The 17,428-nt window shown below is 36.4% G+C and overlaps 1 protein-coding gene across 1 annotated transcript in view; it reads left to right on the plus strand.

Annotated features, from left to right (window-relative positions):
- LOC125066632 (neutral ceramidase-like) overlaps positions 1–15,124 on the plus strand; it is a 28,150-nt gene extending 13,026 nt beyond the window's left edge. Inside the window, exons 3-14 of the mRNA XM_047674827.1 lie at positions 6,950–7,099; positions 7,663–7,839; positions 8,327–8,454; positions 8,973–9,174; positions 9,373–9,582; positions 9,874–9,993; positions 10,155–10,358; positions 10,457–10,672; positions 11,100–11,195; positions 13,352–13,519; positions 13,868–13,989; positions 14,296–15,124. Of these exons, the coding sequence (XP_047530783.1) occupies positions 6,950–7,099; positions 7,663–7,839; positions 8,327–8,454; positions 8,973–9,174; positions 9,373–9,582; positions 9,874–9,993; positions 10,155–10,358; positions 10,457–10,672; positions 11,100–11,195; positions 13,352–13,519; positions 13,868–13,989; positions 14,296–14,473 (1,971 nt within the window). The 3' untranslated portion in view covers positions 14,474–15,124. The remainder of the gene's footprint in view (positions 1–6,949; positions 7,100–7,662; positions 7,840–8,326; positions 8,455–8,972; positions 9,175–9,372; positions 9,583–9,873; positions 9,994–10,154; positions 10,359–10,456; positions 10,673–11,099; positions 11,196–13,351; positions 13,520–13,867; positions 13,990–14,295) is intronic.
- The last annotated feature ends 2,304 nt before the right edge of the window (positions 15,125–17,428 follow it).

Below are 17,428 nucleotides of genomic sequence, written 5' to 3' on the forward strand. Positions count from 1 at the left end.
TTTAAAAAGCCTCGTGAAAATGGCTAATCCGACATAAACGCCCTTAAATTCTATTAAGGCATTACAATTGCATACCAATGATAATAAATTGCAATACGATATACCGATCGCCATGAAAACTTAAAACACATCGACCTCGCTAATATCATCCAGTAAGAGGGAATTATGCTTGTATGAAGTCTTACGTTTACTTATGTTCAATAGCTACACGACCCGGCTTCGCACGGATAGAATAATTGTCAACATAAAATCTTGGTTTTTGTTAGAAAAATATCATATAACTAAAAATTTGTTATATTGTCTATTATTACATTACATTTTACATTAGCAGCCTGTAAATTTCCCACTGCTGGGCTAAGGCCTCCTCTCCCTTGAGGAGAAGGTTTGGAGCATATTCCACCACGCTGCTCCAATGCGGGTTGGTGGAATACACATGTGGCAGAATTTCGTTGAAATTAGACACATTTTCTTCACCGCCGAGCACGAGATGAATTATAAACACAAATTAAGCACATGAAAATTCAGTGGTGCCTGCCTGGGTTTGAACCCAAAATCATCGGTTAAGATGCACGCGTTCTAACCACTGGGCCATCGCGGCTCTAAAATTGTCTTATTGTCTTATATATATATATATTATGTAATATTTATTAGGATATATGGCAGGTGATTATGCAGTAATAAACAGTACATAGTTTAAATAGTGACTAAACAAGGCTTAGAACTCAATAGTGATATTAATACAGTTTTTTTAATAAAATCGTTACTCGCAATCTGCCTTAGAGTAAACCTTATATGTTTTTTTCAATACAGCGTATAACCTAATATGTATTGATCTAGGTAATCTTAACTTAGGTATATAATACGTTGTCTATAGTTGTGATGTCACAAGTTTTAATATTTATACATTGTTAGCACAGTTGAGTACAACTCACTTGGACCACATACAATTCAGTTAGATATCAGCGTATAAATAAAATACTGCAAGTTTAATTATGAGGGCAGAATCTTAAGGTAACGATTTTTATAAAAATAGTTTTGCACCGATATAAAAACGTTCAGCGCCATCTATTAGCATACAATGTAATATACACTATTCGTACTTAAGTCACACGGTACAGCAACAGTAAATAGATGAATTTAATTTAATTTTTTTTTTAAACTATTCTTTTATTCTAAGGTCATACTTAAAAAAGCTAAAATTTATTATGTTGGGACACTCAACACAATTCATAAATATGACTTAGTGGCGTTTTATTACATACTAGAAAAATCCGGTAGACTTTCGTCCACCTGTGTCTATACCAATCGTCATGGCGACCGGTTGGACGGTATAGAAGTTTACGTGCAACGCCATCTAGCGGCGAGTTGCAGCAAAGTGGGTATAAAATCTCCATGACATAAAAATATACCTATGCATAGTAGATAATTTTAAAGGTGATCACTCAACTGGTACCGGAAGTGTTTTTATCCCAAACAGATGTATCAACATCAAGTTTTACATTATGACGGCGTCCTGGCCGATTTCGAAACCAGCCAGCCAACGCAGGACTCATTATAGAGGACCAGTGTACGGGAAAACACAGGTGCACATATTTCCTCACTCTCACAATCCGATGGCGAATTCGACATGTTTGGAAAGTATCAAGAATTTTGTACACTCAAGAAATTTTCTTGGGAAAAACCCAATAATTTTTTATCGACCCTGTCTGGAGTTTGAATTTTAGAATCTCAGCATTTGTGGCCTTGTATCCAGCTTCTAGAGCAACTACTGTACATACATATGTGTACGATGCGTGGCAACGCTGATACTTCACAATTTGACATTGAAAGTAAATTGCGTATTGCGTAATTTATTGCAGTAAGAGTAACAAGGAAATATATAAAACTACGTATTATTCGAATAATAAGCTGGAGGTCAATTCTACTAAAAAATATCACTATATCGTAATCGAATCCCGTATTTCCCGTTTCTCTATTGTACTAACACAACGATCCAGTTGCGGTTTGATCGAAATTGTACTGTACTCATAAAAATGAGAAGAATAGAATTACTCCCCGCTTACTTATTTTTGTCACGGACCACGGTTATACTTGTATAACGATTATAGAGATGTTTATATAGTGGAATAGTTTAATAATTATAGTTCTTTAAAGTACCTGTTAGGATGTAAATTATATACGATATAGAATATAAATAAATATTTTCATGTATAGTGTAGTGTAGCTGCTAGCCTATAGATGTAGTTTATTTCTCAGTGGCTTGAAGTACTTAAGTATTTCATTCGATGCTTTGGGCAGTAAATAAAATCGTTGGTCCAATGTCACATATTTCTGGTCTTGTCAGATTGCCTTCATATTGGACTAAGCGTGTAATAAAAGAGACTGCGCTTGTTCTATAGTATCTCATCAAACAATATAGTGGTGTAGACCCTCGATATATGGCTGAAGATCCTGAGGTTCTGGGTACAATCTCCAGGTCAGATCGATAAAAAAACTATTCTTAGTAACAGCATTCATTCATTCTTAGTTAGTTAGTTAACAACACTGGGCCATTTCGGCTCAGCGCGGGGTTTGGACGTTAGAAATTTGAGAGTGTCCCTGTGCTTGCACACACACTTCGGCACTATAATATGGCCTGTGTTGGCTAGTGTTTCTTGAGATTGGGCGTCGTGGCTGAAATCGGTAAAGACAACATCATCGTCATAGTTGTCCAGTCTTGTATCCTTTAATTATGGCGCCTTGTATTCAATCCGTCAGGATTAATGTGAAATTGATTTCCCTACATTAGAATATGTCACTCGAAATTTTGATCTTGATATCAATCAAAAATATTTTGAAACTTGGTAATGAAGTAAATATTTAATGGGCCACCTGATACCAGTGTCACCAGCGCCCATAGACAATGGCGCTATAAGAAATATTAACCATTTCTTACATTGCCAATGCGCCACCAACCTTGGGAACTAAGATGTTATGTCATGAGTACTGTTGTTTCATTAGGTATATTTACATATACAAGGTAACTATTTTTATGATTTGTCGTAAATACTTGTAGTTTTTTCGTACCGATATTGTCTTTGCCAAATTCATACAAAAAGATCTAATAAATCACGTCAGTTCACAACAGCAATTTATTCTATTGATAACTTTATTTATGATTTATTATTTCTATCAGATTTAACAAAAACCCTTATTCAATTTTTGAAGCTCAAGGTTAATTGAAAGATTAAACCAGTTTTAATGGTTTCTCTTACAACTGGATCTAGTCTAGCAAGTTACTTTGGTATTACATATCATGATTCTTTAGTACTTACATGCCCATACGACCTTTTATCGGCGGCTGTGAAAACCGCAAGTTGACCACGTTTCTGTTAATGAATACCAGGTACGTCATCAGCCCCAATATCCCTGTCGGATGGAGACTATGGGAGCGTAAAAAGCATTGGACAATGGCATGCAACCTGGGACGTAACTTTAGGAAAACGGGATACTTCCAATTGTATAATTGGTATTTTATCCGGACCATTGTGTCCTATGGTCCTTGAGTCCTTTGGATTTTCCTTAAGTGTAAGTGCTTTAGTATCGATATGTACTTTCTAGTATTTTTATTTGTAATAATTAAAATAAATTATATTATTTTTATTCTGTGGATAATTCATGTTGTTTGCCCGTGAAGGTTGACGGAGGTCAGCATTAAACTGATTGACCGTCAAACCTTATAATTGTGAGCCTCGATTACCATATGAAGCAGGTTGTCAATAATGTTATATAATGACATAAACATACTACCTCTGTTACTCAACTACACAGGGTTAGTAATTCGTTTGGTGTACAGTTTATACGAGCTTTTATAACATCCCATGATATCAGATCCATTTAAAATGTTTCTTAAAATTGATAAAAAAATAAGGAGCGTTTGCAACCCCATAACCCCGCTTAATACAACTAGCGTCCGGGTGCAAGCTATCGGCTGGCGATCTCTCGTACATCAAAAAAAAATTAAGAGATCTATATTGCACTTCACCGTTGGGCCTAACAACGGTTAGGGCGAAGACGATCGGAGAGCACCCACGCAACGCGCGGCGCCAGGGTTTGTGCACGACCTCCTATCTTTAAACTATTATTAAACTATTATTAAACTAGCGAATTTTTAGATTATATCACATCTTAGAAATACAGCGATAGAAGGCAATAAATGTTGCTGTGTTTTGGTTTTAAGGACGAGTAAGTCAGTGTAACTACAGGCTTCGCCGTAAGAGATATCAATCATTCTTTACATCCCCAATGCGCCACCAATAACTTTGAGAACTAAGATGTTATGTTCCTTGTGCTTGTTGTTACACTGCCTCACTTACCAATCAAACAGGAATACAACAATACTAATTATTGCTGTCTATCGCATATTATGTTTGGCGGTAGAATATCTATCGAGTACCCACTCAAACGGACTTGCACATTTTAACTTAAAATTAGAAGCAGGAAATAAAGACTAAATTAAATGTTATAGTTAAATGATTAGAAACTAATAAATAATTTTCGGTATTTATGGATTGTTCTTCGTTTATTTAATTTATCGTTCGCGTTGAATGGTTGCGAAGGTCAGTCTTATTACGTGCTCCTGGATTGTTCGTTAACTTTCATTTGTAAGCGAAAACAAAGTATTCATTATGCATTAAGTGTATTAATTTCTCCTCACAAATTAAGACTTCATGTTAGAATATAAATTTAACAAATAACATTAAGGAACAGTTTACTGGTTTCGATTTTATAAACTTGGCTTTTGTTATACTTACTTTATATAAAATAATTCGCTAATTTATTTTTTATATTTGGTTATAGTGGTTATTACTGATGAAAAAGTCTAATCATTTCAATGGTACATACGAATTATTGTGATGTCATTTAGCCAGATTAGGCTAGGCTATATGATAAACCCTGGTTTGGGTCTATAAAAAGTTAGATTACTGTTAGAATTGTCTTGCTCCTGTATGTCTTCCCGTCGTGTCGGTTTTCCTATGCTATCGGATTATGGACGTCCAATATGCTCTGCGCAGGCTTGTCTTCTGAGATATAGAATCAGGGTCAAAAGGACATCATCATCAACACTCGCAGACTTTTAAATCGATACGACAGTAATAAAGTTCATTTCCTACTTTGTTTACAAATCATCTTGGTTAGTTACACTGAGTGAAGTGATGCGAAACGTGTAATTTTATTTCGTGCTTCGACACAGGATAAAGGTTAAGCCGAGGCTAACATCAATGACCATTTTATTTAAGAACTAGGTACTATTTCCGGTATGGACAGCTCAGCATTATGTGGTCCATTTGCTAGCCTATATTAAATAAATAAAAAATACAGTGCTTACTATAAGGTTTTGAGTTGATTGGATTGTTTATGGATGTTAAGTCCGTGTTCGGTTCAATTTAGTTCTGTAAACATTACAACAGTGTAGTGTTTAAGTGTCAAGGACGAATGTGTTTACAGTAACGCTCGATGTCGACCGAGTTGGTGTTATTATACCTAGTAAACCTGCTTCAAATATTTCTTGTTAAATTATCATTTAGTGTCAATGTATGAACATATTTATTTATATCTAGCAAAATCTGGCATACGTCCTTGTCCAATTTCACTAAGATCTATTCACTCACAAAAGCACAGGTCTACGTCAAATTAATATTTTTTAATAAAATAAACACATGACTGTGTACATTTATTTTATTTACAGGATAACGATTGAAAACAAACCAGCCACCTCTTAAAAATTCTTAACATATTTTAATCGATATTCTATACATTTTAAACTCAAAATCGCTTGATATTTACTTGAAAAAAGTCACATAAGATTTTTTTTCATTATATCAACGATATATAAATAAAGATATAACGCATGATATCGTTTCCTAAAATCGTTTAACGACAGACACGTCATAATGGAAAAATACAAATACACTTCGACATTTATAAACGCAATTAAAACGCGACTTAATTGTATACGAATAAGAATATCCAATGCATTATATACCTGTTTCACTAATAAAAAAACCGCACTAAAGGCTTAACACAATGCTATTGCCGCCTAATTTGTATCTATTTGGCAATAAAATTATCATCATACCCATTTGTGTATAATATTTAATGTAAGCATCAGAATACCTTGAGAAATATTTTAAATCTCACTCGCCAGGTTGTGCAAGGAAAGACCGGCTATTAGGGTTCCGTAAGCGAATGGCAAAAACAATTTCAACGCTAGTAAAATCACTGTTTTTACTTTACATACACTTTACACATTAATTTACATACTGCAGCAGTGAAAACTGGATTAAAAAATTGCCAACATTTATGTACATAAGAATTATTTAATCATTTTAAATAATATGAAATATAATTTAAAAAAAAAAAATCTTGACCGCATGAAGATGGCTATCAGTATCTTTCATTTAAATCGAAAATCTGTTTTTCTCCTCTCAGCAGTGGATGCATTAGGACGGTCTGTTATGTCGTGCAAATGATGTTACACTAGTTCAAAGTCTAAGTGCTTTAAATAAAAACGGCACCAAGATATAACATGGAAAAAAAAATACTCATCGCTTACCCAAAATGTCAATACATTAGCAGCCTGTAAAGTTCCCACTGTTGGGCTAATGCCTCCTCTCCTTTTGAGGAGAAGGTTTGGAGCCTATTCCACCACGCTGCTCCAATGCCGCTTGGTGGAATCCACATGTGGCAGAATTTCGTGGAAATTAGACACATGCAGGTTTCCTCACGATGTTTTCCTCACCGCCGAACACGAGATAAACACAAATTAAGCACATGAAAATTCAGTGGTGCCTGCCTGGGGCTGAACCCGAAATCATCGGTTAAGATGCACGCGTTCAAACCACTGGGCCATCTCGGCCAGAAAAAAAATGTCAATGAACGATCATAAATATCGGCATTCTATTTCCAGATGGGTTACGCCAACTTGGAGCAATCAGGCCATGGCATACACTTGCGACAGTTCTCTCGGGCGTTCGTCCTCGCAGATGACAATAACTCGACTCGCCTCGTGTTCGTGTCCGTGGATGCTGCTATGATGGGACATGCTGTCAGAAAAGAGGTAATGTATCGAAGGAAATTGCGTCACATAATGAAGTAAAGGCCGCAAATGTATAATTGTTGGTATAGTTATGCGGTTTTTTGTACAACATTTTCTTTTTTGAATATTACGAACTCATTCGTACAAGTGAGTCACTTGTTTGTATAAATTGGGAGGGTAACCAAAATGTTTTTAGTAATGCTATCTAACCCTTATATTCAGCAATGCAAAAATATAAAATATAAGTAAGTTTTTAGTTGGATTTGGAGGAGTTGGATTATGTTGCTCTGGTAGGTCACACAAATATCCTGATATTTACATTATTTATTCTATGTTATCTAGTTTCGCTTATTTATATATTATGTTTACTTATAATATACATAAGTTTTGGCTAGTTCTGAAGTAGGATTAGCAGCAGTACGAACAGACTCCATTAAAATGTGGTATATCCTCTACAGATCTGCAATCGGGACAATGTGAGAAGAAACTAATAATAATATATAAATGCAAAATTTGACTTTCAAAGAAGTTTCACTTCAATAACGTATATATAGTATATACTTATTTATTAAAATATATTTCAGGTACTGAAACGTTTACAAAAACGTTACGGAGATCTTTACAACGAGGGTAACGTGATACTGAGCGGGACTCACACGCACTCCACTCCCGGAGGCTTCCTTCTCGACTTCCTCTTCGACTTGCCTATATTAGGCTTCGTCAAGGAGACATATGTTGCCTACATAACAGGTATAATTAAAGTAAGTGGTCATTGTGCAGAATTTTACATCCTTAGCAGAAATCAAACGAGTAAAAAATGAAGATAAATTAACTTTTTCACGTTTGTTCTAATTTTTTTTTTCCTGTTATACAATGTACAAGTTTCATTTGTACTAAAAAGTTAACTTAATTCAATTATTTTTATTTTTTTAACAGCAGACATTTAAATGTTAATGAGTTAATTAAAATCGAAGGTTCCAAAGGTTTTGATAAGAAATCCAGACTTCTAATTTTTATAACTTGTATCGTACTCTATCTGTTAGTACGTATGGGTCCAATCTTGCAACAGAATTTTAGACAGGGTTCCAAAATAATCGTCTAGGTTAAAATTCTGAGCACAATGTTGCTGGTGACAGCAATCAAGTATACAAAAGATACTGCTCGTTTGAGTATTGAGCTATTAGTTTGTTTGACTGAAACTATTGGTTATAAGTTTTTCGGTTAAAAATAATATTTAAATTGTTCCAGAGTATAATAATAGCTCACAACACTCTTACACCAGCCCGCATGGAATATGGCGAAGCGGAGTTATTGGACGCGAACATCAACAGGTCGCCAACGTCCTATCTACGGAACCCAGCTGAAGAAAGAGCGAAGTTTGTATATCATCACTGAAATTGAAATAACTGTTCTTTTTTTATGATATCGGTAGGTGGACGAGCAAATAGGTCACCTGATGGTAAGTGGTCATTACCGCCCATAGACAACGGCGCTTTAAGAACTATTAACCATTCCTTACATCACCAATGCGCCACCAACCTCGGGAACTAAGATGTTATATCCCTTGTGCCTGTTACTGGCTCACTCACCCTTCAAACCGGAATATAACAATACTGAGTACTGCTGTTTGGCTGTAGAATATCTGATGAGTAGGTGGTACCTACCCAGACGGGCTTGCACAAAGCCCTACCACCAAGAATATTGAAAACTGTTAATTATTTGTTATACATACTGTTCTACAAAAATATATTAAAAAAATAAACGCTATATCATAATAATAAGATGTCTGCACAGCAGTGTACAGACACGAAAAGGAAGTTTATTCAGCTTATGTTGAAACTCTGGGATGCATACATTGACCCCCAAAATTCAAACCGACAAAAAATAATTTCAGGTACAAATACGATGTCGACAAAACCCTTGCTCAAGTACGATTCGTCACCCCTTCGAAGAAGGTTATAGGGGTAATTAACTGGTTCGCTGTCCATCCTACCAGTATGAACAACACCAACCGGCTCATATCATCAGATAATGTTGGTTACGCGTCCATACTTATGGAGAAAGCGTTGAACGGAAACAATACTTTGCCAGGAAAGGTAAGAATTATCTTCGAATTTATTGTTGTCATGTTGGTAGAAGATGTTCATTGTTTTACAAAGTTAGACTATTATTTTCACATAACGTTATAACTTTCTTTTAATTATTGTTAAGTTACAAAAAAAGATTACCAGAATTTCTTGATCGAAGTATCTGTTCGATTATCGCCACGGGTTTTTAACATTTGAAATTTCCAGGGTCGAATCGTATGTGCCTTTGCATCTACCAACCTTGGCGATGTATCTCCCAATACAAGAGGTCCTCGCTGTGAGTTTTCCGGAAAAGTCTGCGACCAGGAGTCGCTACTATGTGATTTGCCCAAAGAAAGGTGCTTCGCTTCAGGCCCTGGAAGGGACATGTTCGAGAGCACTAAGATTATTGCCACTAAGATGTTCGACACGGCCATGGTAAGACTTGAGACTTTATAAAATTCATAAAGTGTGTTATTTATTGGTTGTAGAAATTAATAAGTTATTAAAGATAATCGTGTCAAAACAAATGATCCATACCGATATCGGCCGGGCATTCAGCCAGTTGAATAAATTTTTGGGTGCAGAGGTATTCTTTCACAAATATGACAGAGTTCACGTTCAGGACCAGGTTTGAAGAACATTCTAGAATGTGGTAATATAAACGAACCAAACATGGAACTGCTATGGAGAATGTCTGTATGGTAATTCCGAACTTCAATTTTTCAGAAAGTCCTCAATCAGAAGGGCGAAGATCTGACGGGTCCTCTCGGGATCATCCATCAGTTCGTCGAAATGCCGAAACAGGAAGTGCCTCCGTACGACCCAGTCACGCAAACTTTTAACGATGTAAGTAATTAGCGTTGAAATCGGACCTACTGCTACTATCCAAATGCAATTCGATGATAGTTCATTGACGAGAAATATTTAATCTTTCAATCATGATCGTACTCTACACGGAGTGTTCTATTGCACGAAAGCGAAAAGAATATCGATGGCTCCGTCCGCAGAGCGCCCGCGTGAGCGGCTGCGTGCCGGCCATGGGCTACAGCTTCGCGGCCGGCACGACGGACGGGCCGGGCGCCTTCGACTTCTCGCAGGGCACCACGTCGTCCAACCCGCTGTGGAACGCCGTGCGGGACTTCATCGCCGCGCCCTCCGCGCTCGACGTGTCCTGCCACCGCCCCAAGCCCATCCTGCTGGCCACGGGCCGCGTGAGTGCTCCCCTCCTGCCGACTCTCGCCTTCTATTTTAATGGAATGCACTCTTTTTTACCCGGAAGTATCTGAAACATTTCGTTTTTCAATTGCAGGCGAAATTCCCATATGAATGGCAACCACAAATAGTCTCGTGTTCGGTGGTGCGTCTAGGAGGACTCTTCGTGGCAGCCGTTCCCGGGGAGTTCACGACCATGTCCGGTAGACGGCTCAGGCAGGTCGTGGCGAAGGCCTCGGGAGCCAAGAGAGTGGTGCTGGCGGGGCTGTCCAACGTCTACGCCGACTACATTGCTACACCCGAGGAATACCAGGTACAGTAGACATTGCACCCAAACAAAACGAGGTTCAGAAATTCTGTAAAGTTTTAGAGAGTTGATTACTGTGTTGCTAGAAAGAATGAGTTCAACTGAAAATTTTGGGTACAAGTTGGGCACGACTCATTAAGTTTTCATTTGGGGGATATTTTTATGATATTATAAATCGTAGGGAAAAATACAAGTGTCGGATAAAATTCAGTCAAATTTGTATCCTACTCACATTGGAGCAAAGGTAAATCTTCAATTTAAAATCTTTTGTCCAGTAGTGGGACATCTTAAGCTTGTTACTTTACTTTTAACTTTTTCTGGTCGTGTATATGGCAACGACTCATTTTTTTGATAAAAACTTTGCGGGAGATGCGGCAAGGATGGCATATTTGGCCTCACATCCGAGTAGTCATTAACGGTGAAGTGTGCGCAGGCGCAGCGCTACGAGGCGGCGTCCACCATCTTCGGGCCGCACACGCTGGACATCTACCTGCACAAGTACGCGGAGCTCACCCACGCGCTCGTGCAGGTGACTTTGTCTTTATATTATAAAAAAAAAATTGTGTTCAACGCATGTTAATTTTAAACGTTTTTATACATAATTTGTTGTCTTTAAAAATGGTTAACCAAATTTAATCATCACGTTTCCGTTTATTTAGACTTCCGTTATAAATGCTAAACATTTATTGGATTGGATGTACGTGCGTTCGTTTAACGATTTGTTATTCGGTTTGGGCCAGTGGAAACTAAATATAGTCACCATGTTTTTAAAAGTTAACATTGGTTGCGAACACAAAAAGTGCTCTTTATTTCATTGAAAACATACATAAAGATAGATAGACAGCACACAACTATGGCAACTAAACTCATAAACTCCTAATTTATTGGGCAAACGGATAATTAGGATGAATTTTTGAAAGTTTGGTTTAAATAAATAATTTAATTTAATTTTTAACTGTAATATGACTTATCTTTTAGAAGTATACATTCTATCGTGCGATATTTCGTTATATATTTAGCTTCTACTATAAAAAAAAGTGTATTTTGATTAAAACATATTTTTCCTTACTAAGCCTAGGACATTTAAAATTCGTCAGGGCGTCACGGTAGCGCAAGCGATCCCGTGGCGCCCGCCGGAGACGGAGAGGGTACCGCTGGTTATTTAGTGGGTAAACCCGGCGTACCTGGGCGCACTCGGCGTCCAGGGCTCCGGGGAGTCCCACACACCCCCCCACTTACATCACGTGGGGGAAGCGCGTAACGCGTTTTACAACGAAAAAAAAAGGACATTTAAAATTAATAATAATGTTCAATTATTTCGGGCCAAGCCCATATAGTTGTATGCTATTAACAATTATTTTAATTACTAATCTTAGTGAGCGTACAGTGCGACATAACTTTCATTCTCATGTGAAAATAATATAGTATAAAACAAAGTCGCTTACCGCCATCTGTCCGTGTATGCTTTGATCTTTATAATCATACAACATATTTTGATGCGATTCTTTTAATAGATAGATTGATACAAGAGAGAATTGACGATTGTTTTTTTCAACATGTCATGTATAGTACGACACAATTTAAATATACATTTAAATTGTGTCGTACTATACAATATTCTCACTATCATGAAGGGTGTAATTCAAACCAATGTTGTAAGATTGGAGATTCCCATCTATCTGCGAAAGCGCTATTGCGTTTGGACTGCCGCGGACACGTGCGAGTCATTATAATTATTTACATTTTACATTTACATTAACAGCCTGTAAATTTCCCAATGCTGGGCTAAAACCTCTTCTCTCTTTGACGAGAAGGTTTGGAGCATATTCCACCACGCTGCTCCAAAGCGGATTGGTGGAATACACATGTGGCAGAATTTCGTTGAAATTAGACACATGCAGGTTTCCTCACGATGTTTTCCTTCACCGCCGAACACGAGATGAATTGTAAACACAAATTATGCACATGAAAATTCAGTGGTGCTTGCATAGGTTTGAACCCGAAATCATCGGTTAAGATGTACGCGTTCTAACCACTGGGCCATCTCGGCTCTTAATTATAATCATTGCTCAAAGTTAATTTATTCGAAATTATGAAGAATTATGTATAGTAATGGTCTTTTCTCTATGTATTATTAATTTGATTGAATTCATTAACGATATGTAGTCAGAACAACTTACTATCTTGTATGGATAACAATTATCTGTTGTCTCTTTCACTCGGTCGTATATTGTACTGAGGAACAATGTACAATTTGCATAGGACCCAGTTTTCTTCTCAAAGTGAAAGCGTGTAAACCCACATTTAATTCGTTTTACGGAATTAGAAAATGTAACGTATGTTGTGGTGTTAAGGTTCATAATTTATTGTATTAGATTGGGTTTTATGATGGTCTTTGACCTGACATTATTACCTTTTTAATCTAACCTTGTTTCTAGTTTGAATTGAATGTTTTAGTAAACGTTAAATAAACAAAAAGGGTTTTAAAATAAATAGATTAAATACAAGCGTATGCTACGCTTCAAGTACTTATAAAATATGGCAACATTTTTTGTATTATTTGTTGTTCTTATTAAAAAAGTATTCGATTTTGTCTTTTCAGCAATTACAAGTTTAATTAAGTATTGTTTACCTATTCCATAATAATGGAGGTATAATTGTGATTTTGTATTTAATAACTCATAGGGGACGACATTAGAATCTGGTCCTTCGCCACCGGATTTCAGCGATCAGCTCATAACTCTGGTGCCACCCGTGCTGTGGGACTCCGCCCCGTGGGGACACGAGTTCGGGGACTGCGTCAAGCAGCCGCAGAAGTACTACAGCTACAACGACGTCGTCACGGCTTCTTTTGTAAGACGACTTTGTTTTTATGGTCAATATTTGACTGACTTTATCGTATGTAATCTACATTAATATGATTTATAAAAAAAACCTAATCGGTTGATAAATGATGGAGTTCTAAGTTAAAAGAAAGACCAGACTTTGCACCACTACATTTACACCTTAGATCTACAATTTTCGATACTCGCAGCACCCGGTATGATACTGTTCAGTCGTCGAGTACACAATGAACGGTAAATACAATCGAAGCACAAAACTCCCTTACTGGAATTCGTATCGGCCGGTTCAGGTTTATTTCATGAGTTCTCAGTATAAGTGTCCAGAGATTTGCTCAAGTGTTGAGGCACCGGCGCGCAGGTGTCGGGGCACCCGCGCAACAGCGCGCGGCACGGGCGCTGGTTCGCGGCCGTGGAGCGCCAGCTCGCGCCCCACGACGACGCCTGGCAGGTCGTGGCCAGCGACGCCGACTGGGACACCAGGTGCGCCTCCTTGCTCCGCCTGCAGCCTGGCTCGAGACGTCCGCTTTTCAGCAGTGGCTTTGAGTCATCGCCCCATGCTAATTTAATTATTAAAATTATTTACTCAGTTCACTGATAAATGCTATATAAATATATTCTAAATAAATACGAATAATTAGAAACTACCGAGGCTACGGGTACCGGTAGTCATTTCGACGAAATCCACGTTCCAAATCAGTGGTAGCTTTATTGGCGTGACAGATTCCTAAATCTTCAATAAGAGAGTCTGTAATTTAAATTTGATTCGATTATAAATATATCATTTAGGTTCACATGGCGCCGAAATTCGAAGATCCTCGGTACCAGTTACGCTGACATCGAATGGGAAATCCCCGCGGGGACGCCCCCGGGCACGTACAGGCTGCACCACTACGGGAACTACAAGTACATCCTCGGGGGTATCTACCCATACCACGGGTTCACGGATCCCTTTGAGGTCACCTAATATCTTATAGGTATATAATATATATGTAAATACATTTATGTTATTGTAATTATAGTCAGTAGTGTCCAAAGATAGATATTTAGCCCTTAGAATGGTAGAAATTCTATGTTTATTAAATAATTTAAAAATCCATGATTATAGACGATTCAATTAAAGAGATTTTAATTACTTTTTTTGTAATTAATGTTGAAACTAGTCTATTTATATAGCCGTTCGAAATTTAAAATTCGATTTTTTTTTTACATTAATGTGGTAAACAAATTGCGCGTACACGTGAGAGAAGTGAAACTTTTTAATTATACAGCTCGCTTTCACTCCGGATAATGTCTTCTCGTCTTCTCCTATGAAGTGTCTAAGCATTGTGCATCCAAAAAAAGAAATCGCATTTCTCATCTACCCTACGATTATTAAATCGCTCCTTAAGAAGTTTTACTTCAGACACAAATTAAAAACATTTTGCAATAAATACTCAAATCTCATTCAATGTCCTACCACCATAAAGCGATACTTATAACTACTTTTCCGATATTATGGCTGAAGTTGATTGAGCCAATGTATAAAATTACAGCCATACAGCAAACGCATTATTTTTTAATAGTGCTATGACGTCACATTTCTTAGTTGGTAATTTATTTGTCTACATGTAAACTATAAAAAAATGTTGCCATTGATACGTGTAAGAATACATTAACAATTGTGTTGCAAGTGTAAAATTTTATATTGTAATATAAAATCATTAATAAGGACTACAGTTTGTTTTTAAACTTAAATACTGAACATATTTTCAAATTAAATAAAATGTCTATAATGGTTTATGTTCGATAATGTTTTCTCTGTTAATTATTTAATCTGTGTAAGGATTATTGTCAACATTGTCTCAATGACATACAATTTAAAAGGTTAATTACAATATTTTCTCAAAATTGAATATTAGATTCAGATTAGAAATACATTTTAGCACATATGTATGTATTTAATTACAGTATGATTTTCAAAAACTGTTAAAGAATAAACCAATCAAATCACGAGGCGTCCTGACGCATTCTAGTGTTGCTACATTGAATAATTAAACGAATATTGTTTATTTGCTGTTAGGAAATTACGATTTAATTAAAATTCGTGTAAAGTTGTATGACATTAAGACGAATATAGTGAAAATATATTGTTATTATTAAAATTATAAATATCACTGCTTTTAACATAACCTCGCTACATTTTTATCTATCTGATATACGTCATTTATATCGTAATTATGTGTTAATTATATTGATAAAATTAAATACTTGCCTGAAGATAAACTTAATAATAAATGTTTTTTTTCGAAAGCAATTGTTTTATTACATTAATTATAATTATTATACCTTTAAATGTAAGCAATACCTAAGATCTTAATCTACAAAATTAAAAAAAAAAAAGAAACGAATTTTGGAATCGGTTGGCAATGGACCGAATTGTCTAATAATCCCATATGTTCCTTGACTTACACTTTCAAACAACTTAATAAAATAAAAAATATTATTTCCTTTTCAATTGTAAATAGTTTTAATTTTCAAATGCCCTTTTCTCTAAATATTAGGCACGTGAGTTCAAACATTGATAATTTGCGGGCATCTCTACACAAATCAATTACAAGTACGTACGAACTTAACAGAAAAAGGGATTTTTATCTATTGATATCTAATCTGTTTGTTGACTTGTTGATATAATATATCTATAATCATGATGATGACGTTCTGACCGATTTCGGATGCGGCGAGACATTTGCGCAGGAAAACCACTACATTATCCGTTCAAGCTGTGTGCTAATGGAACAAAGTACCCGAACATATTAGAAAAGCTACCTCTAAATTTACTTTCAAGACTCGCCTACGTGAGCACATATTGTCAGAAAGCCCAGTACTCATGATGTCTATAATTCACTATTATTTATTATTCATGTTTTACTACAGATGCCTTCAGGCATTAGGTCCGCCCTTTGTTATATACTTCAGGCGTAGGACCAACGTCTTAACATGCTTTCTGAGACACGGGACACACTTACAACTTCCAGCCTCTGGGAAGTTGCAGAAAATCTTTCGATAGTAAAACCCAATATAGACCAGATCTGGGGGTCCTCAAGGTCCTCAGGGTCTGTGGTTTTATATTTAGCTATTTGACCAACGAGGCAGTGAAAACATATATATATATATATAATAGAATACAAATTGAATTTCAAGACTATAACTTATATACAAATAAAAATAAAAAATATGTAGGGGATGTATTTCTTACAGCGGCCATTGTCTAGGGATGACACAGCCGGATCTACCATACGGTTTTTTGGGCTTCAGCCCAATGCCCCGTGGATTCAAGGGGCCCCCAGCTAAGTCAAGTCAAAGTCAAAAATAGATGATAATGCGAAAGAATCCATAACTTAATTAAATTAAACAGATCGTATCGTATGTAAGCTCTGCGAGTCCTGCAATTAATAAAACCCATTCAATTAATTTAATTCAAGTCTACGTTCAGACATGTCTTAGGTAGGCCACTAAGTAGTGTTAGCCCAGGGCCCCCTAAACTTACGGTCCGGCCCTGATGGCTGGTTTGTCAACCCGCTTTCTACCAATAAATAATAACAAAAAATTATACATATAAATTAAGCACTTGACAACGTTTGAAGCGATTTTGAACACGATTATTGTTTGAATATATGTTTATACTTTAATTTGCGTATTGTTACTAATTAGCGATACGACCGAGATAATGTTGGAAAATCTTTTCGAGCGATAAGGAACTAAATACTAATTAATTTTGTCAATCGATAATGTTTTAGGATAGGAATCTTTAAATACCTTTTCTCTATGTGAATTTATTTACTATTTTTTTTAGATAATAATAATTTCAGTGAACGCTAAAAATACTTTATGCACAGAATATAAATATATTTTTTATTTGGCAACATCCAGGGGCTCACAG

Source organism: Vanessa atalanta, chromosome 9, assembly GCF_905147765.1.
Source record: "Vanessa atalanta chromosome 9, ilVanAtal1.2, whole genome shotgun sequence".
Classification (NCBI taxonomy): Eukaryota; Metazoa; Arthropoda; class Insecta; order Lepidoptera; family Nymphalidae; genus Vanessa; species Vanessa atalanta.